Source organism: Haliotis rufescens, unplaced genomic scaffold (genome assembly GCF_023055435.1).
Source record: "Haliotis rufescens isolate VD_foot unplaced genomic scaffold, xgHalRufe1.0.p SCAF_12, whole genome shotgun sequence".
Classification (NCBI taxonomy): Eukaryota; Metazoa; Mollusca; class Gastropoda; order Lepetellida; family Haliotidae; genus Haliotis; species Haliotis rufescens.
Window position 1 is genome coordinate 11,099,009 of NW_025963802.1, and position 24,708 is coordinate 11,123,716.

The 24,708-nt window shown below is 38.8% G+C and overlaps 2 protein-coding genes across 6 annotated transcripts in view; one reads left to right on the top strand and one right to left on the bottom strand.

The window, feature by feature from the left end:
• Positions 1-11,604, bottom strand: part of LOC124119570 (cilia- and flagella-associated protein 46-like) — a 93,809-nt gene extending 82,205 nt beyond the window's left edge. For all 5 annotated transcript variants that reach the window (XM_046482122.2, XM_046482121.2, XM_046482119.2 and 2 more), the window contains exons 1-7: positions 11,454-11,604; positions 8,550-8,815; positions 5,336-5,400; positions 4,644-4,808; positions 4,258-4,381; positions 2,173-2,267; positions 765-953 (exon numbers count right to left, since the gene is read on the bottom strand). In XM_046482122.2, the coding sequence (XP_046338078.2) occupies positions 765-953; positions 2,173-2,267; positions 4,258-4,381; positions 4,644-4,808; positions 5,336-5,400; positions 8,550-8,815; positions 11,454-11,502 (953 nt within the window). In that variant the 5' untranslated portion in view covers positions 11,503-11,604. The remainder of the gene's footprint in view (positions 1-764; positions 954-2,172; positions 2,268-4,257; positions 4,382-4,643; positions 4,809-5,335; positions 5,401-8,549; positions 8,816-11,453) is intronic.
• A 233-nt stretch (positions 11,605-11,837) lies between these two features.
• On the top strand, positions 11,838-21,728 carry LOC124119563 (PACRG-like protein). Its single transcript, XM_046482114.2, has 7 exons — positions 11,838-12,345; positions 12,539-12,606; positions 13,702-13,792; positions 15,567-15,701; positions 16,296-16,403; positions 17,539-17,619; positions 18,773-21,728. The coding sequence occupies exons 1-7, from the start codon at positions 12,142-12,144 to the stop codon at positions 18,827-18,829; spliced, it is 744 nt and encodes a 247-aa protein (XP_046338070.2). The 5' UTR covers positions 11,838-12,141; the 3' UTR covers positions 18,830-21,728.
• The last annotated feature ends 2,980 nt before the right edge of the window (positions 21,729-24,708 follow it).

A 24,708-nucleotide genomic window follows, 5' to 3' on the forward strand; every position in this document is an offset into this window, starting at 1 on the left:
ATTCTTTAGATTATTGGCATTAAGTTGTTGTTAAGTCTCAACTGAAGTAATAAGACATTTAAACCAAAATCAGTTTCCAATTCATGTTTCAAAAAATTGAAAAAGGGTCTGTTCTGTGCATGATGAGAAGATTATATTTGGATTTATATCTGTCTAATATTCACATGTGCTTGAGAAACAACCATTCTATATCATAAGCAGTATGTGTTATTTGTAACAATAACATAACAGGTTAAAACTATTTTCCATGATTAATGTAACTATAGAACACAAACATCTAAAACTGTTATTAATATCAAACCTTATACCACATAAAACTTCTACAAGAAATATCGTGAAACATTTACAAACAGACTTTAAATGTTTACAAATATTTTCAATGAATAATGACACAAGCGTATTAATTTATCAAAAGATGACAATTGTACAAATAAAAAATTAATCATTTTAATTAAATAATAAACATAAATTATCCGAGGTGTACTGAAATACTCGCTTCTAGCATGTAAAAAAAAAGTGAAACAAAAGAGCCTAGCAAAAATGTGATCACTACTTCAACTATAAACTAAATCTAACGAAATATTACGTAAATATGTTTCCTATGTATCAAACATGCTAACACTGGTAGTACTTGATAATAACTATTCGATACAATCAAGAGAATGACACTAAAAGTAATATGATCTTCAACAAAGAAATAAAAGAAATCATGAAAATGCCAAGCGAATTAAACATGACTAATAACTAATATTTCTGTTTCTTACCTATCCTTTGGAACATCTTCCTCTTTGCCAGTGGGCGACGTGCTTGGTGACCGTGGGCGACCGGACACACTTATCCTTGAGTCATACCTGGCCAGTCTCCCAGTTGGCAGGGAGTGTGGAACACCCAGCTGGTTCAAGATGCTCTGGATCTCACTATAATATTCCTTCTGTTCCCCTTGGTCCAGAGAGCTGCAGGAACAAAGTACATTTCCGAGGTGAAGATTGTTTCTTTTTTTGATTTTAGGGTTTATTAAGTAATCATGCCTGGAATTTGACTTTGTAGCCAAGGCTAAACCAAAGGTTTCAAATGTTAAAGTTTCCACGCATCAAATACTAAATAACACCCACAGGTCCGGAAAACAAATGTTTTTCAAATTTGTTAATACATGTACCGCATTTACAAGTTATTTTCAACAGTAATCATCCTGCGTATTGAAACAGCAACGAACAAACCAGACGTTACTCCAAAATGCAACGATGCCATGATACAACCGATGCAACTGAACCAGTCAAGTTAACAGATTGCAGAGAAAATCAACAACAAAATATTTTCTCACAATTTTTTTACCAAATACAACAAATAATTTATGCAATATTCATGTCAAGATGCCAACAATCTCATTAAAATCAGACCTCAGTTCTCGCTACCGCTAAAAAAGATCTGAGGACATCCCTTTATGGGTCACGTCAGAACGACCTTTCATCCGACCAATCAGAGCATCGCTTACCAGATTATGAAAATGACAGTCAGAATGTGATTTCTGATCATGCAGCCTCGAAAACTTTAACTACGAAAGATAGTTACGGGTTTAACAACTGTATCCATACAATCTAGACCTTCTATTAGCCATTCAAGAATGTTCTTTTGTTCAGGTTTAAAATTTGCAATCGAGAATTTGTCAAAATATGTTTTGAAGCGTAGTCGCCAATTTGAAATTAGTGCCGTAAAGCACGAGAAAGCTGCCTTCTGATTGGTCATTCCATTGGCCGGTCAAAGTTCGCGCAAGGTCGGTCTGACGTGACCCGTAATGGGATGTCCTCAGATCTTTGTTTGGCGGTAGCGAGAACTAAGATCTGATTTTAATGAGATTGATATGCCAAATATTTCAAATTTGGGTCAAGACACTTTAGTGAAGAATGATCAAGAAAAACATTCTCTATCTTTTAGATTTCCAGGCTCTGAACCCCATTAACAATGTTTTTCAAAACTTAGTATCCATCATTCACTCTTGAACAAGGCAAACCAGAGGTTGATAGCATGATCAATGATCCGCGTCATCAGAATACAATGAGGTACTATCAACTAAGCCTCAGAGCCTGACCACAGACCTGTTCCTCAGAGCTCGTGAGGGACCTTCTCATGATGCCGAATCCATTTGAAAAAATGATGCAATTGAATTATACTCACACTTTAATCTTGCAGATCTTGTAGAAGATGGAAAGCTCTGGTGAATTCTTCACATCTTTATGAATCTTTGCAGATTCAACAAGCTGATGACGAACCTACAAGCAGTAGATATTAAACGCATTTATCAAAAATCCATATCAGAATGGTGAGATCTGATTGGTCCACGTGATCTTCATAAAATACTATGTATCCTGCCTTGGAGGGAAATAGATTTCTCAGTAGGTGAATAAATCCCTTATACCCTGCCATGAGCAAGACATGCTGCACGAGGATTTCTGAGAGGCAGAATAAATCCCTTATACCCCACTTCAAAGGAAAAAGCTGCACGCTTTTTCGAGTCAAAGAAAGTCATGTGACATAGCACAAGTTAATCTCAGCTCAATCAAACAGCTGTTTTCTATCAATTTTGAAACAAAATATAATATATATACCAGGAGCCGGAGGCTCATCATATATATATTCCAAGTGACAAGTAGACAGCAATAGTTTTAAGCTTATCCTGGTGACCTTCAGTGCGAACTTGGCCTTGATAAGCCAAGCCTGCAACAAATAGTTAGATTCTGTTCTGGCCACTACACACAAGTGCTAACATAAGGTTAGGTGAGGTGAAATGGGGTTTAACGTCGCGTCCAAGATTATTGCACTTATATAGCGACGTGCATGCACGTGTGTGTGTGGCTGCTTGCACTAGTCTAGCCCACTGAGATACCATGCCGCAGTTTAACATGAATACCCCACTCAGACACAGTATACTGACTCCGAGCCGACCAGTCCTTGTTTTAGCCCCTTAATGCCGAGCGCCAGACAGGGTAACAACAAGTACCATCTCTTAACGTCTTTTGATATGACACGGCCGGGGATCGAATCCCGAACCTTCCGCTCTCCGGGCGGATGCTCTACCACTAGACCACGGAGGCGGTCAGTGCTATCATAAGGAATGTCAATAAATAGACAATGATAGATCTGCTGACCAATTGATTCCAGTTTCAGCTTCTTCTTACGGCAATGCTAACATTTAAAATATCAGTGAAGGTGGGTACCTGGTAGGTATTGAGTTTTCGTATTCTTTCTTTATTCATTCATTCCACCAAATTATCACTGACAACAGACATGGAGTTATTCGAAACTAGGCATGAATGTCTGGGGGTTCTTGTCAAAACCATAATGTCATAAGTTTAGATGGTCCCTTAATCAAATACCATAAGAGTAGACCTCAAGGAACAGGGGGAGCCCTTAGCTTGGAACACTGTATGTTGACTGCTATATCTCCCTGGATGTGTGGATTGACATTATAGAATACAACACATACATAACAGGGTAAAGCTGGCAAAAGGCTTTTTTCAGTCAGAGCTATTTTGCAACAGTTTGACGGAAACAAAGGTCATTTCATTTGGGCCCAAACCTGTACCAGCTTGGAATCCCCATGAGGTTATAAATACACAAAAACATACTGATGACATAAAATAGCTAATTCACAATAACTCCAAGCCAATTGGATAATCTGGATTAAACAAATCTTTCAGCAATGTGATTTTGTTAAGTGGCAGTGCAGATTGTTGAAAGTTTATCTGAAGTAATTGTCAGTGGCAGCAAATGACTGAAACATTCATAAAATGTTGAGTGCTGAAGTGGCCATGTTGCAACGGGAAGTGTGAATTAGAATTACCTCCCTTGATTTTTTACAAACACACAACAGCGGGAAGGTCAAGAAGTTTTGATATGACAATTCCTACAAAACCTTTTTCAACCTAAATGCATCTTACCTTCTTGCCAAGGGCGGATTGGAAATCTGTCTGAAAACATTGAATTCCTGCCAGCTTCCTGATTTAAGAAAGGAGCACGGGCCTCTTTCAAGACAAATTCAAATCAATCGTGAGTGCACTGACAAATGTTATAAGGCCTGTTACTTATTGCTGCAGACACTTTTTTTTAGCCATTGTATTGCCTTTTGTGATTCTAAACCTAAAACTGTGAGTTTCAATAAAATTTGTTGATTATTCATTGATCTTGTAGGGTCATTTACTGCTTTCACAATTCAGTTCTGTATGAACCGATTTCTGGGTTAACCTTGGCATTTCCACTCACCATGAGCCCAAACACCTGCTTGTACAGTGAGGGCACATTCTGCTTGATGAAACTGGCTGCTGCTGTAGCTATGTGGGAGGCATCTCCTCTCCTTCCTGCATCCAGGTGGCACTCGATCAAGGCACTGAACCAAACATTTAACACAACATTAAGTTTAGGGTAAGGATAAAACACTCCTTGGTTGAAAACGTAAAACTGCGAGCGAGGAAAAAGCCCCAGGGACATAGGACCAAGCGCTTTTCCCAGCTCAAGGTTTCAAGATATTCCAATGAGCCTAACTTCCCCTTTCCAAAGTTCCATCATCATGGCTGAGAGATTAATTAAAATTATTAAAAACATGATGTCTTGCTGATGCGGCAAGCATCAATAGTGAAAATTGTCCTCACATCATCAGCTGAGCCCTCCATTCATAGTCCTTGTCCTCAATGTCATCCAGAGCTTTGACCACCTGGTGTAGACTGCGAGCCAGGTACTGCCGAAAGTTGGGCTTGAGGAAGGGACGACAAAACTGCCAGTACAACACTGAGGCGTTGTACACCAGGAAATGGTATCTGCAAATATTATAGACATGGCAGGCTTTTATACAACCAAACACTAATGTTTAGACATGGCAGGCTTTTATACAACCAAACACTAATGTTAACACGAATTGAAGATGAACATTCATGGGAAAATGTCACCTGTTATTGCCATTACAAAGTTACCGAAGATTCAAGTTTTGAAACAATTATCAATAATAACATAATTTGGGACGTTTGGATATTATTTGGGTTGTATAAAATATCTTTTTTCCCAAAGGAAACAATACTTTATCATGATTCAAAATTAAGAAGGCAAGGGGACTTTGTCATAACCCTAATATTTACAAATCCAAGTTTTAGTAGGTCTTGAGATTCAAATACTTTTGCAGAGTCACTCTCCTTACTTTCTACCACTGCAGTGTATGTAGTGAAATCACAGCAGTAGACTGAGATAGTCCAGATATACAAATCAGATGTACCTTCCCCTCATGGACCAAATGTGTCAGTACTAACTAGATTTCACATTACACACGACAAGAAAGGATGGGTTTATCTACCGTGATGTCTTCTTGGCAAAGGAAATTGCTTTCAGTAGATACACAACAGCTTTCTCCAATTTCTCCTGAAACCAAAACAATAACATTAATTTAAAATTGTAAATTTTACAAAGAAATTGTATATTTATAATACCTATCCTATCGGACACTATGCATTTCTCCTAAGTGGAATATGTGCTTAAACAAAGGTTTCCAGCTTCTAAAAATGAATTCACCCGAACACACCCAGCATCACCATGGTCACCACCCAACAATCTGGGTCACACAAGCTCTTCATGGCAGTTGACCTACACATGCTGAACATGTGGTTTCTCTTTCTGGAGCTTAACAGGCTGGAGGAATTGTGATGTGGGGATGGACGGGTGGGCACATAGCGTGAGAGATAGGATAAATATTATAAATATACAATTTATTGAAAATTTACAACTTTTCAAACTTATCCTATCTCTCGCGCAACTCCCTAGTCTATAAAGATAACAACTGTAGGATAACACGAGGAGACTGGAGCTAAGCAGTGATACAAAACCATATTAAGTAACATTGTCTAGTGTCATAAGACAAAGCTTGTGAATAGGGATGAAACACTCCAAAAAGTGTTGCATGTGACCCTGATACAAGAACAGAGGAAAACACATGAAGTCGAGTCCAACATGTGTAACATGTTCATACGTGAAGACGTATAACCGATTCTGAATATATCCAGCTGATCGATTCTACAAGATAGTTGTATATTGGTATGTGCACCGATCCATGGAAGTGCCCTGATTCCTGGAAGTGCGCCGATTCTGAGAGGTTTGCCAAAACTGGGATGTGCACCGATCTTAGGAGGTGCAATGATCCTGGGATGTGCGCTGATCCTGAGAGGTTTGCCAAATCTGGGAGGTGCACCGATCTTAAGAGGTGCGTTGATCCTGAGAGGTTCGCCAAACCTGGGAAGTGCACCGACCTTAAGAGGTGCGACGATCCTGGGATGTGCGCTGATCCTGAGAGGTTTGCCAAATCTGGGAAGTGCACCGATCTTAAGAGGTGAGCCGACCCTGAGAGGTTCGCAAATCAAGGGAAGTGTGCCAATCCTGGGAGGTTCGCTGATCCTTGGAAGTAAGCCAAACCAAGAAAAATGATGACTCATGAAAGTGCACTGATCCTGGGATGAATGCCAATTTGAAAGATTCGCCAAACCGGAGGAAATCGCCGATCCCCGGAGGTGCGGACGAACTGGTACTAGCTGCGATGATAGCGACTTGGTTGCTATAGCAACTGCAGTATCGGCAATAGTATGCGAGGGTGATGAAGGCAACAACCGACTCAACCCAACTGCCTGGAAGCGAGTGAGGGCGCAACCAACCATGAAGAGCAAGGTAGGAACGTCCTATCATAGGGCAAGAGTGGATAAGTCATAAGAACAGGATCGATTCCGGCGATGCCAAAGATTCCAGTAACGATTCTGTTGAAGGAGAATGATACTGGGTGGACAATCAATCAGCCGAATATGTATAGGAATAGTCCTTTAGGCATCGATCGCAAGAAAATTTGATCCGAGAAACAGTGAATCTCGGATGAGGTTGGTGGCTGCGAACACAGACAATTGATTATGGGTGCATGCGTATATGTCAAGTCGAAATGGGAGCGACTGTGTCTTAAGCCGAAGTGAAAGAATCGATAACGCCAACATCACGTGAAGAAGCAGGGTATCGGCTGACGATCTGTGAGCGCATAGCTGGGTCGGCGATTGGTGCTGTCAAGGCTGGCATGAATGAAATGTCTTTGTAGAGAACCATGCAAACAACTGAGGCTGCTGGTTGCTCCAATGGAAGCATAGATACAGACGTACTGAAGACAGACGGAAACCTTTTGTTCTCCACTGAGGATCGACAAAAGGAGAAATGCATAATGTCAGATAGGATAAGTTAAAAAAATGTATGTATTAATTCCATTACAAATAGAACTATGGGCAGGATGTGTGGAAACAAGATATGAACAGTTTTCTGATTGAACATTCCACTTTTCTGTCAAATCACTCACATTTAAGCAACTCAAGGATTAAAAAGAGGTAGAAGAGCTTAAACTTCAGTGGATGGTGTGGCAGTCTGTCACACGGCTGATCACTAAATAAGAAAAGATTGCCAGATACAATTCTGTGTTATAAATTCAGGGGTAAATCAGGGGTCCTTGGAGTCTCATCAAACCTTTGCATGATCAGGGTTATCACCCTTGATGTTCATAGATTAGGGTTATCACCCTTGATGTTCATAGATTAGGGTTATCACCCTTGATGTTCATACTTATTTTCAAACACAGCAATTACTCTGGAGAGAAGATATCATACACTAGCACTCAGTAATCTCAAACATTCAAGAAAAATTAAAAACATTAGCTGTGAGGATGTCACACTGGCTGTCAGGTGGTTGAGGGGACTTGTTTAGTAGATTTAAGTTATGATAGACATATGCAAACCACATAAGCTATAGAGGTTCAAAAAGACATCCATGAAGTTTTAACAACTATTGAGCTCAGATACATTGAACAACTCAACAACTGCGATAGTTAATTTGCTATTGTACCCACACTTGCAATATTATTGTGATAGTTGTCAACTAATGCAATAGTATATACATGTATAAACCTACTTTAAGGCTACATTATAGAAATCAATGCATCCTGATTAGTTTGTTTGTTGTTTAACACCTCACTCAGCAATATTTCAGTTATATGACAGTGGTCTGTAAATAATCGAGTCGGGACCAGACAATCCAGTGATTGACATCATGAGCATCAATCCACGCAGTTGGGATACAATGTCATGCATCAACCAAGTCAGCAAGCCTGACCACCCAATCAAATTAGTCGCCTCTTATGACAAGCATAGTCGCCTTTTACGGCAAGCATGGGTTGATGAAGACCTATTCTTCCCCAGATCTTCATGGGTCTCCTGATTGGTCAACTTCTATGACAGGTGAGGGAATAAGTGTGGTTTTACGCCGCTTTTAGCAATATTCCAGCAATATCACGGCGGGGACACCAGAAATTGGCTTCACATATATATTGTACCCATGTCATGAGTCAAACCCAGGTTTTCGGCGTGAGGAGCGAACGCTTTAACCACTAGGCTACCCGACCGCCCCTATATGACAAGCATTGGGTACTGTAATTCCATTGAATGGACCCCCAGGAAAACCCCACTGTGTCTTATGTTTAACATGATTAAAGCACTCACTGGATTGTTTGCATTCTGCGGAGCAAGGAGCTGAGCCTGACATAAGTATGCTCGACACAGGAACTGGTTTGGTGGTGGAGGCTTCATGAAGAACATCTTCAGACATTCCTTGGCCATGTCTGGTGAGCCATTCTGGAAGGCAATCTCAGCACAGAGAACATACAGATCACAGCCAAACGGTTCCGGGGTATCCACAGCTGGCCTTGTTTCAGCAACATTCCGCAAGAGGTTATAAGCTTGTGTAAGTTTGGGGTTCCTCTCTGTTCCTATTTTGAAGATAAAGATGTTAAGCACTGTTAAAACACATTGTCATTATGACGGCAACAAGAACTGGAATATGCATTCAAAGAAGCCCCGAAACTTTTGGTCGGACAACTCGTGAAACAGTCAAAACCCAGTATGTTATTTTTTCATACCTGCCCAAAACGGTTCAATCAACTTACTATTGTGATACAGTTAAGATAGGTTTTTTTTCAAGTTTATTTTTCTAAAATAGATTTTATTCCATTTGAGTTGAGATAGTTAAATGTCTCATCATACTGAGAAGCATCATATTTTATTAGCTGGTTTGCCGTGCATTCACACAGACAGATAGTTGAGGGGTTTAAAATCCTTACTTGTCCTTTCTATCGTCATTACAATATTGTGATTGGCCAGTCAGCAGAGCACAGTTAAAATTTGCATAAAATGTGCAAAATATATCACCATAACCCAATTAATATGGAGTTGCTTGCATACAAATAGGGCCAATGTATGGATATTTTTCTAAATAACAATAGTACATCACTTTGTGTAATTACCCAATGTAGTCTTTGAGCCTGCATACCCCGATATCTTACACATCCCTATTTATTGATCTAATGCAGGAACCACCTATGCATAAACTCTACAGCTCGTGGAAAACCCATGCAGAAACAGATTATTGAAATATAGGGCGAAACCGCCTTATCAGTGGTTCATATTGGGAAAGGGAGGTCACTCTCATTTCAAACGGGAGCTATCTCACTTGTTTTTAGTATTTGTGAGAAATGGTGTCACCCACGCTGTACGTTGTTGGTCCAGCTATTAAATGCCCAGCTTATCCCTAAGGTAAAATGTATTCTTAATTAAATAGTTTAATCAATTATATATTTACGTTTCCATCCGTACATATTCTAAGATTGGTTTAGTGCTGATAACCATTTTCTAAAATGTGGGCAGACATTTTACCCGTCATCTATGGTGATCAAAACAAGTGGGCCCACATTTGTATATCGCCTAGCTTCGTTAGGTTGTTTTGTTAGTTCTGAAAATCAATTCCTAAATGTCGGCAGATGTTCTTCCGTCATGTTGATTGCAACAGGAGGGACCACATTTATTAATCGCGAAATTCTACTTAAATATTGATAATCATTTTCTCAAATGTGGGCCCACATTGTTCCAATCATATATTGTGATCGAAACAAGTGGGCCCACATTTGTATATCGTTCTTCCGTCATAGTGATTGCAACAGGAGGGACCACATTTATAATCACTAAGCTTCATTAGCTTGGCTTACTTATAACCATTTTCTAAAATGTGGGCCTACATTGTTCCTGTCTTATAGTGATCGAAACAGGTGGGCCCATGTTTGTAAATCGCTGGGCTTCATTGAGTTGACTAAGTCATTTAGGCTAGTGGGCTCACATTTGTGATTACTTTGCATGGGTATGTGACATTATATATTATTCTCATTTTGTAATATTGATGGGAAATATCTATATAAATTATATAGTTTGACGTTAATTCCACAAAAGGCACACAAATTCTTGGAAGATTGAATAAAGTCATCATAGCTGACCACAATAGGTTTGCAAAAATAGTTACAAAGCAAGAAACTTAGATCTACTTTAAATTAAATTTACAGAGGCAATACCATTCATGCTACTTTTTCCAGTATAACACATCAATCTAATCATAAGTTTTGGTGGCGATATAAGCCTGAAAATATGTCTCCATTTGACTTGATCTCGGACATGATACAAGCCTCAAACTTTTCCGAGAACTTGTTCCATAAAAGGAATAACTCATGAATATCAATGACCCCACGACCTAGTTTGGCGATGTTCGTAGAAGTGAGTTCTGCTGTATTGTCATCGCATTTGTACATTCTAATCCAATTATAAGTCATAATACTTATTTTAAATAGACAAAATAGCAGTCTGTATTGTGGGTTTGTTTACATAGTACATATTCTCAACAACAAGTGCGTTTAGTTTCGAATGTGGGCCCACCTCAAACTTTTGATTAGGCAAACAGAGTTAGCTCCCTTCTCGAACCGACAATAATGCGGTTTTGACAAATCTAGCGAATACGCACACCATGTCAACATGTCAGCTTGCAATCCGTTGAAACATGAAGTGAATGGGTTACCGGTCTGTTATTAGCTCAAGTTGTGGTAATAAAATTCTGACAAGTATGTGTATAGATAGGGGAAATTATCTGGGAGTAGGGGAAATTATCCGGGAGAACAGTCACAAAACCAAAGGAAATATTTATTTTAAAATCTCAGAAAAATATGAGAGTAACTGGCAACCAAAGTCTGAATAGGATTTATGAAGATGGTGTTCTTGGCCGTGAGGTTCATGTCTTGACTTTTGGACCCCATCGCGTCTCTTGACTAAGAGCAACCATCATCACAAATATTGACTTCAAAAGATTCCAATTACTATTTTCATACGATAGAAAGAATGTCATGTTGCATATCATCTACAGAAGGAGCAAGTTTTATTCATTTGTTTGTTTGTCAGAATATCATTTCAGACCAAGCCTTGTCTAGATAAGGTAGCCCTGCAAAAGTTGCAGGTGCTCGTTTCTTCTGTCACCTGGCCACGGTGTCAGCTGTCAGTGTCAAAGTTGTCTTGCTGAGACTGTATAAAGTTTACCTGCGTATTTCTGGGCAGAAACGAGAAGTGTTCTTATGCTTGTGTCCATTTTCACGGCTTGATGATAGTTGTCACTTATTATTGTATCATCATTTCACATTGAACACTTGCAAAGTTCTCATTTTCTCATGGCGAACGCCATGTTGTTAGACGCGATGGAAAACCGGAAACTCATGCGCAACATAAATAGTCCATGTATTGAAGACAAATATTGTTCGCAAAATGCCAAGTTTTAAAATGGGGAGAAAACGTTGATAATATCTTTAGATGAGATGAAAGGAAATGTATGTTTTCCCTAACTTTCTCTAGTATTCAACTTTTGTATTGTCATGTTCATAATGTATTTCTACGCACTGAAGTGACAAGTCGTGCCATAGCAACAAGCAGGTACGCCTTCCCATGATACAATGTGACAGCTGTCAAAATGGCGGCCTCCATACAATGTTTTGAAACTTGAAAATAGGCACGGTGTATGCCCCCGGATTTATGATTTTTTATTCAATTTGACATTGTGAAATGTCGTTATCATTTAAATCTGTTTTCATAACAGTGAATCTTCTGTTGTGTCTGCTGCCATGCTGATAGTGAAAGACACTCCACGATAAACCAAAATTTGCTGAGAATTTGATACTTGGGCCTTGTGTTTATTTTTTTGCAAAGTAACAATACTGCATCTTCAGAAGTGAAGATGGCTAGTTCTGGTAGTGTGAAGGGCCGGACTAGCTCACATGGATCGGCAGGATCCAGGGGCTCTCGTACCCCACCAACAAGTGCTGGAAAGGTCCCAGTCCACAAATCAGCCAGTGCCAGTAGGCCTAACGCTGATGCTGCAAGAAAACCACTGAAACCGTCCAGGCCATCAGACCGACTGAACCCGAAAACAGTTGATCCTGTAAGTATGAAACACATTGGATGTTACAGTTACAAATTTAAAAGAGTTCGAGCAAGTCGGTATGACTTCACTCGTACCCCCTCTCATACCAGATATGCTTGTAATGTGTCTAAAATACATATATCTGAAAGTATCATGTTTAAATGTAACTTCTTTAACATTAAAAATCATGTTGTGAAAACTGTTCTTGCAGTTTGCCAATTCAAAGAAGAATCAGTCAGCTTTCGCTTCAGTGTATTCCAGTGGAGGCCTCCCATGCAGGTGAGACGGTCACTGCGGTGTAACCCCATTGTGTCAGTTGACTGCCATTTTAACAATTAACTTCTCTCATGAGTTTCTCTATTTCGTTCATTTAAGGAATTTGAAGCACTTGTTCATGGTTTTGGAAATATCAATAAGTGTCAAGTTTCATTCTTCCGCTGTCACTCACAAGTTCATATATTAGTTCCACATCAACACAACGATGAAACCGACAAAATGATACCTGGTATAAATCCATTTTTCGTTGGTGATTTCTTTTTCAATCACAATTCAATTGTGTAGTATGTTTCATATGACTCAAAACTTGACCCTCTGACAGCCACCATTTGGCTGACTAACGCCTCAAAGATGCTGCCTAGCTATTACTGTACCATCATTATAATGTAGTTGTATGTGATTTGACATCACAAATAAAGTCTTGTGGACCCACTGATGGACTCCTGTATCTGAAGATTAGTCTTTTAGAAACCCAATCTAACTACCCCAGAATACTACTAACCCATGTCAAATGAAGTTTAGGTCAATGATTCTGATGCTCCAGTGAACTTACTAGGGCTGGCTAATCGATCAATATTGATAAGTAACTGTAACAAATATGCAAGAAAGTCCTGAAAGAAATCAACATATTTCACGCCACTGGTGAGCAGTTACACACTTATGCATGGATTACTTTGTGGACGTTTGAGATATAACAAAAACAGTTGCTTTCCGTCTTTGACAATTGACATTACTGAAAATAAAAAGTCTGTATAGGTAAATCTTAACTTTATTTCATATAGGTTATGTAGGTTATTATTGATGACAACAATTTCATATTGATAGTCATTAATATTTCTTCCCATCAACGATAGTTCTGATTATCAATCTTTTGTGCCAGTCCTAGAACTTACCATGCTTGTTTATATTTCACTTCAACTTAATCAGTTTATCTGATTTCTGTAATCTTTAGGATATTGTGGGGATCGAAATAAAAGGGACATTATTTTCCCTGTGTGTCCCAGTGCCTATATTGTTCCCTCATGTATCTTGTGTGTACCGTTGTCAAAGTTGTTAATAACCTAGTCACTGTGGCAGTGTGTTCTTGTTTTGTTTCAGATTGGTCCATGGCAGTGTGAAGCACAAGATAGCGTGGGACAGTTCCCCAGAACATGTACAGTTTGACCCTGTTCTAGTCACGTTAGCAGAGGTGATTATCAATAGTCTGAAACATTGGGGATCCTTTAGGTGCAGAACGGGTGTGCCAGGTGCTGAGATCGTATCCCGCTTGTGACCCAGTTGTTATTTAGACTATGGACCAACAATGTTTACAGGTCTTGCCGGTGTTGTCACGTCCCCAAGTGTACAGTACATACACCCACTCATCTGATGGTCGATGACCAGATAGTTGAAACACAAATACATTCATACTCGTGAAACACAAGTTTCACAACATGTGATGTCACCCTGGGAAAGTGGCTTACCGTATTCAACATAATAAAAGCCCAGGGCGCTCTCAAAATTAGAAATAGGGGGCTCTTATCGGAATATTATTTTGGTGAAAAACAACAGAGTTGAAAGATCATAAATTTTGTGGTTTATGCTGACAGCCTGAAATGTTTATATATATACGACAGATATATTTTTCCAGAATTTAATTTCCCATAATTAAGAATGCATATAACACATTATTATACACGAATATATACATGATATAAGTATTGTATACATTGATCAATCGAAAGGGGTGCTAATAGCGATTGTTCACTAGCCAATATATTAACAAATATAGCCGTGGCGCTTATTAGAGCGGGATGCTTATTACGTCGAATACGGTAGTTCAAATGAGCCTCTGTTCACCCAGCAGGGAATCGGTACCTAATATGTGATGTAGATGTAAAACCTGTCTTGCTGCTGCAGGCAGCTTGGGTTGTATAGTGCCCAGTGAGTTGAGAATGATAACTGGAATGCATATTGATCCACTAGTCGGGGAATAAATATACCACATTTGAGCAGAGATGTGTATGATGTAAACCTGGGTGGAATGGTAGGGACATCACTGCACAAATGATTTTAAATGCATCTTGACCACAGTGATGCATATCAATACAATCCTGCTCAACTGAAGTTTCAAGTGAGCTTATGGCATGGAGCATAGTCTGTCATCTGTTTGTGCATCGCCTGTACATTGATAAACATGACACATTATTTATCATTGGATATTATTTATCATTCATCGGATTTACTTGAGTTAAGTTCACTTTGGTTTTGAGAAGTCGTCGCATTAGGATGTAGATTCGTGACTGTGGTTTGATAGTTTGGCTCGATAGGACACATATTCGTCAGTTTGGTTTGAGATGTTGTCACGATAGGACGTTCATTGAATTTTTTTTCGTTTTATAGCTTGTCAAGATAGGACGTAGTAGAACATGTTAGTTACAATAGGACACAGCAATGCAAGCCAAAATAGGGCTAGACTGGTAGATTGATAGCAATGGATTTTGAGAATCATACTTAGTTATTTTTGTCACATTTACATTTCTTCATCTTTTTTTAGAAGAGATTCACGTTTAGTTCCCGAATTTATTATCTGAATTATTTCATCATATCAAGATAGTCACGTTTAATTCCCTGCATACAACATGTACAACAGTGAGGGAATTCGCATTTTTGTTAATAGTTAATATTCCACTGCGCAACAATCATGACAATGGTTGAGGGAGGCACATTTGGCTCAGTGATCTAAGGCTTTTGTATTCCGTTTCCAGAGTTGCATCCGTTTGTCAGGCAAGAATCCACCTATAGTGGGTTCAAATCCGGATTTCCCAGAACATGTGCCTTGGTTTGTCAGCACCATTCCCATGCAAGATGTCTCTGACATGCTTCCAACAGGATCTGGAATGCGGTGATATATAGCAAATACTGTTCAAAGTGTAATTAAAACTTTTGAAACTTACTCAGGTTCTGGGTTGTTTTTTTTTCAGGGCTTGAGAGAAACAGTTCACCCATACACATTTGTCTCATGTGCTGGATTTAAGGAGCTGTTAGAAGTCCAAGACTCGGGTGATAAGGCAGCTCCTCTCTTACCAAAGTTGGCACCATCTCTCAGAGCAGCACTGGTAAACATTACAGCAAATATGATGATGCACACAAATTGATTCTTTATTTACAACTAGTAGCTGTACTGAACCTTTGAATTCAAGGAATATAGATGTTGATGTCCGTAAATCAACCTGTCTTCATTGATACCACAGTTTCTAAAAATGCTAAGTGCCACAATATACACAACGCTCAACTGTTTTATTGATTGAAGCATTTCTAATATATAAAGTATTATATAAAATATTATTATGTGTTTTAAATGTTTTGCAGTCATATCATGTATTTGCTCGCATTATGACCACAATTCTAAAATGCTTGATTCTTTTGTACAGCCAATGTTAAACAGACTAATTAGCATGCCAGGTCAACCCTCCCTCATTCCCCTTCACTTAAGAATTCAGACATGACTGTACATCTGTCATACGCTTTACACATTTAAAAAGTAGTTTGTCTTGTACACCTGAGAATCATTTGTTTTTATTTCTGAAGTCTAAAATGACTTAAGATATTCCCTCATATGTTACAAAGAATGATGTTAATTATTCTGCTCTGGAAGTAAAGTCTTTAGGTGATTACAGGTAATTGGATGTGTGAGATGTTGTCTGTTTCAGGCTCACAGTGATGCAGGTGTGTTTGAGAGATCTCTGGATGCCCTGCAGCAGCTAAGTGACTCCGTGGGGCCAGCTCTGAATCCACACCTTAAAAACCTGCTCATGCCAGTGAGTGAACCTTCTTTCTGATATTAGATTACAGAGCCTAGTGTACAGGAGCTCTCAGAGTGACCCCTTTGATGGCAAGTGTATCGGCAAGAATGGATGAAAGTCATATGTATGGAATCAATGTACACAAGGGTGATGCTGTATATTATCTCATATTATTTTAAGTTGTGATTTAGAAATGAACTGTTTATGACCATTTCACTGCAGTATAAATACACCATTATTTTATGAATGAACACAGACGATGTACACATTGATAAGAAGTTTAATGATTAACACTCAGTTTCTGCAAGAATATTACACCTCTTGAAGAACTGTAAGGTTAATTAAGCTCTGTTATATGATGTCAACCATATAAATGTGCTTCAGTATGTCCATCAATCTTTGCAAATTTTCCTTGTTGATTCAGGAACTATAAACAATCAATCCACATGTTTGTTACCTTCGGTCTCTTTTACAAAATTGTCCTTTATCATGTTTATGAGATCTATTATAATCAACTGATCACAAGTTGGTGGTATCCAGTCAAAATTGTGAAAAAATATATTTACAAGTGGAGATGTGCAGAAATATCATTTATGTTATATAATAATATAAGAAAGCTATGCGATAAATCGCAAAGAACAATGAAGAACGAAGCATGGTTTATTTCACGATAAAACATTTTTCTATCACGACATCATTTCTAGGGGTTCGAACATGCTCTCGCAACTTGAGGATGTCTTATATTGGAAAACATAATTTTGGAGAGGGGATTGTCTAGTGAGATGTTCCCCATAGATGTAGCTGGGGATAAACGCAATGGCCAAACGATTGCATCCAAAAGTGGGAGAGATAGGATACATGGTATTGGGAGGAAAGGTACAGGTAATCAACATGAGGATTGTGATAATATGTGGGAAATTCCAACCTGTGCATAAAATGTACTTGTCCAACATTGTCGATGTTGGATTCTATTGAGTTAGTCATCATTATTTAAAAACACGTTTTTAATGCTTGTACATTTTATCATCATCCAGGTTTATTCTTCCTGCAGTGTTTTATTGTACATTAAACAATGACCGTGAGTCGTTCATTTCTTGTGAGAAATGTTTATTAATATGTTGAATTAACTTGATATTTCTCTCATGTTTAGGTATCCAAAAAGATGATGGATAAAAAATACAAAGAAAAGTGTACAGACATCCTACAACAACTGGAGCAGAATGGAGGGAGGGTGAGATGCGCTTACACATGACAACCTTCATCCTTCATGTTACCATGGCTATAAAACCATTTGCTTTCTTGTTTACTTACTTAAACATTTTAGAGTAATGACTTGATATTAATTAGCCAGTGAAGGGGCATGGTTGCCTTTGGGGTCTGAAGTGCCACATTCTCCCACGATAATTGCATCCCTTTAACTGGGGCAGGATCTGCTTTTTTTTAAACCCCAGATTTGCTTTGACTGTGAACCCTGGGCTGTCACCATTATGTTTGTAAAGTGTCTTTGACCTGTAGTTACTTAAGTCTTTCCTGACCGCCTCCATGGTCGATGGTAGGTTGGTGGTTTGATCCTCTGGCCTTGTCATACCATAACACATTAAAAGAAGGTACTTCTTCTTACCCTGCCTAGGTTACAGCATTAAAGGGATAATAAAAGGCGTAAAAACTCAGGAGTCACTGAATCTGAGTTGGATGGTTTCCTAGTGGGTTGGCACTCTTAAACAATATAGTAGTAGTACAGACAAGTGCGAGGAGACCCCCACATGCATGCAGACAAGTCACTATATAAGTGCTTCTTAATGTGATGTTCAGCCCATTTCACCCCACCTCAGGGATTTCTCCCACATTTAGCTGACATGCCATAATATTATTGAAACACCATTAAACCCACCTCACTCACTCATGTCAAATCCTTGAACATCTGGGGAAGAATAGGTCTTCAGCAACCCATGCTTGCCATAAGAGGCGACTAAGTTTGTCATAAGAGGCAACTAACGGCCTCGGGTGGTCAGGCTCGCTTACTTGGTTGATGCATGTCATCGTATCCCATTTGTTTAGATTTATGTTAATGATGTCAATCACTGGATTGTCTGGTCCAGACTTGATTTTTAACAGACCACAGTCATATAGCTGGAATATTGCTGAGTGTGGCGTCAAAACAGCAAACAAACACTCATGTCAAGTTGCTGAGTGTTATACAACCAGTAAATCGCATGCTGACTTTTGAAGTCATGATTTTATCACCCATATTGTTTCATCAAGTCAAACTTTTTAAAGTTCCAAAGTATTTTGAGTAATGGTAGTGTATGAAATCACAAATGAACCATGTATTTAACAATGTTTGATGGGAATTTTAACATGTTATTTCCTTTTGTATTTTCTAGGAGGTTCTACCAATAATCAAGTCCAAAGTACCAACTTATTCATCTATTTATGGATAAAACATTGAAAAGTGATTTGTATATAATTTTGTTGATTGAGATATATATGTATATTAAATGAACTTATCCTGTTGCTTGTTGCTATGTTGTAATATGGCACACACATTGCTTGCTTGTGTTACCTATGTCTAACTCATGCACATGTCAAGTTATTGTAGTTATTCTGTTAATGCATGCTCTTAACCATCTTCCCAAGGCAAGAGCGTCCACTAGCCTTTTTTTCAAAGTCTTGTTTCCACCCTTGCCACATCAAGCCCACTTTCCTGTGCTAAATATGATTGGATTATTGTACATATCGATTGTCCATATCGATTGTCCAATCTGAGAACATTTCACAAAATCAACATCCACGACTGTACATCTTCGTATGAAAGTGTTTTACCGCTGCCTGTCTTTGTTTAGACAAATATTTTTTGTCATCTTTTAAACACCGCAAACGATTGCCTATGTTTTTGTGTCAGGGATGAAATTGCGAATGTTTTTGTTATCTGATCGACCAGGTCGTCGCCTATGGCAGTTGCCATCTTTGTGAGGCTATATGAGATAAGAACAGCGATCTGATTGGATATCTAGTCTTCATTACAAGGGGCACAACTTGTGATCTATGCGGGGTGGTGCCAGGATTGAGCCAGTAATAATTTTTAAATCTGTAGTTGATAGCATGAACAACAATCCAAGGTTATCTGTTGTGACACACAGTGATCCAAGTCAGTATTTGTAACCACCTGATTCCCATATAGTTGTCTCTTACTACAAACATTGGGCCTCAGTCTGGCCCAGAATTCTTATAGAGGTGGGTCAGGTGTGTGTGATGACATGCAGTGTTTTATCAAGACCTGCTCAGAGGCTGATATCCTGTCCTGTCTGTAGCAAATGTCAGAAATCCTGAATTAGGAAGTAAGGATAAGATTTATGGATGAACAGCTGCTTTATTACAATTAGGAGCGACGTTTCGGTGTAGGTTCTAACACCGTTATCAAGCAAGCACTTCCTTGATAAATGGTGTTGGAACCTACACTTGCTAGGACCTACACTGAAACGTTGCTCCTAATTTTAATAAAGAAGTTGTTCATCCATAAATCTTAACCTTACTTAGTACTCCAACTTCTAAATCCCTTTTAAAGAAGTTAGGAATTAGGCAGTTCTATTTTCATGTTTATACATATATACTGTATAGTTAAAACTCATGTGATGTCTTGTAGACTTGGTAGAGGTGATATGAATTTCACCAATAACAGGGCCAATGAGGAGAAAGAGGCTTTCATGTTTCGTCTTACATTTTTGCATCACATGTAATGTTAATATGCAATATTACAGACCTCTGAAATTAAGCAAAGAAGAACTTTAAAAAAATCCCTATTTTGAACAAAATATTGTTTCTCAATTTGCCTGCCATGGGCACTTAGTTTGAAATCCTAGAAAAAAACCTTCAAATGACATACATACATGACACATCCTCTCAGATTTAAATGTTTGGTAGCCAGTAACATTATTTGTTTTTTATTTTATTTTATGTATCTGTGATTTTTGTCTTTGAATTTGACTTGTCATGAGATGACAACTGTTTGTTTGTGTGTTGTTTGTTGGTACTTATTTTACACGACTTGCTCCATCCAAGCGAGGTCCTTGACCTGAGGCATAGGTAACAAGGTTTTCAAATAATTTGATATCCTGTTTTTATAATTGTCAAGTCTTATATTGGTTGTGGCAAGAGTAAGAAATATTGTGATTACCCTTCCTGACATAATGGAGTACCATTTACCATATCTTTATTCCTTTGTTATTGAGTAATTGGACATCATATTGATAATATATGGTTGAGCATACCAAAAATCAGGAACATAGTTGGTGCATATGATATGTTATAAACATATTGTATTCAGGAGATTGTTCTAATGAAGAGAATTATATGAGCAGTATTATTTTTACAAGATGAATATCCATGATATACTCAAGGGCAAATACAGCTGCTTTTATCATACCTCCATCTCAGAATGATGAGATCTGATTGGTTCACGTGATCTGGATAAAATACTATATCCCGCCTTAATGGGAAATCAATTTTTCAGCAGGAGAATAAATCACTTATACCCGACCACGAACAAGACAGGCTGCATGTGGATTTCTGAGAGGGAGAAACCCCTCATACTCCGCATCGAAGTAAAAAGCTGCATGCTTTTTCCAAGTCAATGACAGTCACTTCACATAGCACAAGTTCTATCAATTTTGAATTTTTTTTCATTCTTTTAACGTCATATTAAAGTAATATAATTTTTGTTGAAGCAGTATCACTTGGGGTACATGTGGATTTATGCGTTCCTTGTATAAAACCGGGGATTCATAAAACCACTTATACCTGAGTGATACTGCTACTACTTATAATGTTTTTTTTGATAACTGAATAATTAATAATGGTTATGATAGAGACTATATGGCTCTTCAGATCGGGGAACGGAGGTCCAATTGTCTACGACACTACATTTCGCTGTGGAGAGTTGTGTCCCTTAGGCAGCCCAGAAACTTATGATCGTGGCTTTGATTCCCAGCTTCCTAAGTTTCTAGGTTTATCAACACCATACCTGCGGTAAACATCTTAGACCTGCTTCAGGCTCTCCTTCCACATCAAGCTGAAATGGCCTGATGTAACTGAAATACTGTTTAATGTGGCATGAAACCAATCTCAATGAAGTGTTTACACAGAAGCCCACCTGTCAAGGCATACCAAGGATGCTGAATTATTGTCAGAGGGGACGAAAATAACCAGACATTTACCATACATGTAACATGTGAACAAAATAAAAATACATCTGTGCATGATAAGTATTTAAAAACCTGACCACTCAATCCTGTTAGTCGCCTCTTACGACAAGCATGAATACTAAAGAACAATCCGTGAAGATCTGGGGAAGAATAGGTCTTCAGCAACCATGCTCGTAAAAGCTGATTATGCTTGTCGTAAGAGGAACTAACAAGATCAGGTGGTCAGGCTCGATTACTTGGTTGATGCATGTCATCGCATCCCCATTGCGTGGATCGATGCTCATGATGTCAGTCACTGGATTGTCTGGTCCAGACTCAATTATTTACAGACTACCATCATGTAGCTGGAATATTGCTGAGTGCGGCGTTAAACAACAAATGAACAAACAAAAAACTGGAGAACAATTCTTCATGGTGCTTTCCAATATGATGGGAACCTTAGCCTTTGGGTATACCCAGATGTGATATTAGACATGTTAGATAGGGAAATAGGAGTATTTTGTGCATGTCAAGTTAGGTTGTATTCTTGATGTCATTTCATTACAATCTTTTACAATACTTTCACAGTTTGGGATCAACTATTTAATGTGGTGCAATGTTCCTGAATGCCAGGTTGTCGGGAACATTACAAAGCGTTTGACCCTCTTGATCTGACATGGGGCGGTCGGGTAGCCTTGTAGTTAAAGCATTCGCTCATCATGCCAAAGACCCGGGTTCCATTCCCGACATAGGTACAATGTGTGAAGCCCATTTCTGGTGTCCCCTGCCATGATATTGTTGGAATATTGCTAAAAAGCGGCGTAAAACCATACTCACTCACTTACTTGATCTGACATCACCTTGAAGGTCTGGTTCAGGCAGTGGCTGACAGCAGAGCAATGAATCCTGCTGGTCCAAGTACATTGACAGGCAATCACAGTCACACATTGTAACCAAATCCTCATTGTTCTGGGGACAACAGGGTAGCTTCATAATTATTGTTTTGCTTGTCACGTCAAAGACCTACTTAGGGCGGTCAGGTAGCCTGGTGGTTAAAGCGTTCGCTCGTCACGCCGAAGTCCCGGGTTCGATTCCGACATTGGTACAATGTGTGAAGCCCATTTCTGGTGTCCCCCGCCGTGATATTGCTGGAATATTGCTAAAAGCGGTGTAAAATGAAACTCACTCACTCACTCAAGGACCTACTTTTGATATCCTGGGTTCATCAAATGCCATTATATTATTTATGACTGAAATAATGCGAAACAGCAAATATTCACTCACTCATAAGGCAGATCTTACATCCAGTATGGATTGCAGGGGACCTATTCTGACCCAGAATCCCCAAGAGGCACATTGAATGTGACAAATGAATCGTCGTCTTTGCAATTGTTTGTGAGGATTTCAACAGTATAAGATTGTGAATGACAAACAAGCACTAATGATTTTAAAAACTACTTTGTTATTCAGCTTTTGTTAGCTTTACTGGTGTTTCATTTAGGTTGGAGGTATAACTGTGTATTCTGAAATGTGTATTTTTATTACTATTTGTAATTGTATTGATGAGTCATTAAGAAGATTGTTAATTGTTATTAAGATTAAGAATGTTGCCAGTAAATGTATTTGGATTGTTTTTATAAAATAATAAATCCATGAAGATGAATTCTTTCTTTTTTTCTGAGTGTATACTTGTTCCACAGATATATCACATGAAATGACAACATGAACAGGCGAAGAGGTGAGCGTATCATGCACCACCAGTCGTGTCTAAAATTTATATGAGCTGGGAATTTCAAAAGGAAATGGTAATTTGTTACATGAATTTACAATTTGAACAGATTGGAACAACTTCCTTATCAATAATGGACTTGCATCCATAAAGCCTATAATGCCCATAGCAAGGATGACCTCGTCCCTATTTTTGCCCCTGCGAAACTTAAGGTGATTTTTCACTGAGCGCAAAGAATGCAAATGTAGACTTGAAGTGCCATTATCCCATAATGCTTGCCACACAGTACAAGGATGAGGAAATAGTGTGGATCAAGTCTCTTGGACATTGTTATTCTCAGTGATGTCAATATTGGTTCTCCCAAGAGCTGTCTTAACCAACCTAGCCAAAAGGTCATTACCATGCATGGGACCCACACAGTATCACAATTGCATACTTGAATCCTATAACACCAGATTCACTTGTTTAAATATCTGCCATGGAGTCCATGAATATTATTGCTTCATGACGGTTTTCATCAACCCATTTCAAAGCTAGACTTATTGCAATAGACTCAAATGAGAAGACCTATAAACAGTCATTAAGTCGAAACAGATGAAATCCGTAATCTAAAAAAACCGTGTCACTACTTTAAATAAGCACAAAGCATTGACATAGTGTTCCCTTTGACCAGATAACTGGTGATTTCACTAATGTTGCATTTATCTCACGGTTCCCACCCACATTATATATTTTACGGATGATCTATTTCCGGGATCACCTATTACCGCTTGAGAGAATCCAAGCCCACATCACCTATAAACTGTTTAAGGCCACCCAGCTATATGATGGTGGTCTGCAAATAATCGAGTATGGACCTGACAATCCAGTGACTGATATCATGAGCGTCGACCCATTCGTGAACAAATCGCCCCCTTCCAGAACAAGCCGAATACAGACCTAGATTACGAAAACACAGGAGTGGTGATGAATGCATCAATCCAGGCAATGGGGTTACGATGACATACATCAACCAAGTCAGCAAGCCTGACCAACAGATCCGTTAGTTGCCTCTTTGACAAGCATGGTTGCTGAAGTGAGTGAGTGAGTGAGTTGGGATTAACGCTGCTTTTAATAGTACTCCACTTATATCACAGAGTGTCAGCTTAATGTGGGAGGAAAGACGGGCATGGGCACGGGTATGGTGCTGACAAACCTAGAAATATAATCGAGGCAAACGGGATTCGAACCCACAATCATAGGTTTCTGGCGTGCCCAAGGGTGTCCAGCGAATCGCGGCGCCTTATACGACTGGGCCACCCGTGCCCCACATGCTATGCTTTCCTGTATAAACTGGTATAATCTTGACTACATGACTTGACTTTTTACATGTTCATTGTCTATTGGAATTGCATGGTGCACTGATTGTTTT

Bases quoted from the DNA above. Each gene is read 5' to 3' on its own strand.
- LOC124119563 (XM_046482114.2), top strand. From the start codon at position 12,142: ATGGCTAGTTCTGGTAGTGTGAAGGGCCGGACTAGCTCACATGGATCG. The intron at 12,607-13,701 runs GTGAGACGGTCA...GTTTTGTTTCAG, and splicing joins AGTGGAGGCCTCCCATGCAG to ATTGGTCCATGGCAGTGTGA. The intron at 17,620-18,772 runs GTGAGATGCGCT...TGTATTTTCTAG, and splicing joins TGGAGCAGAATGGAGGGAGG to GAGGTTCTACCAATAATCAA.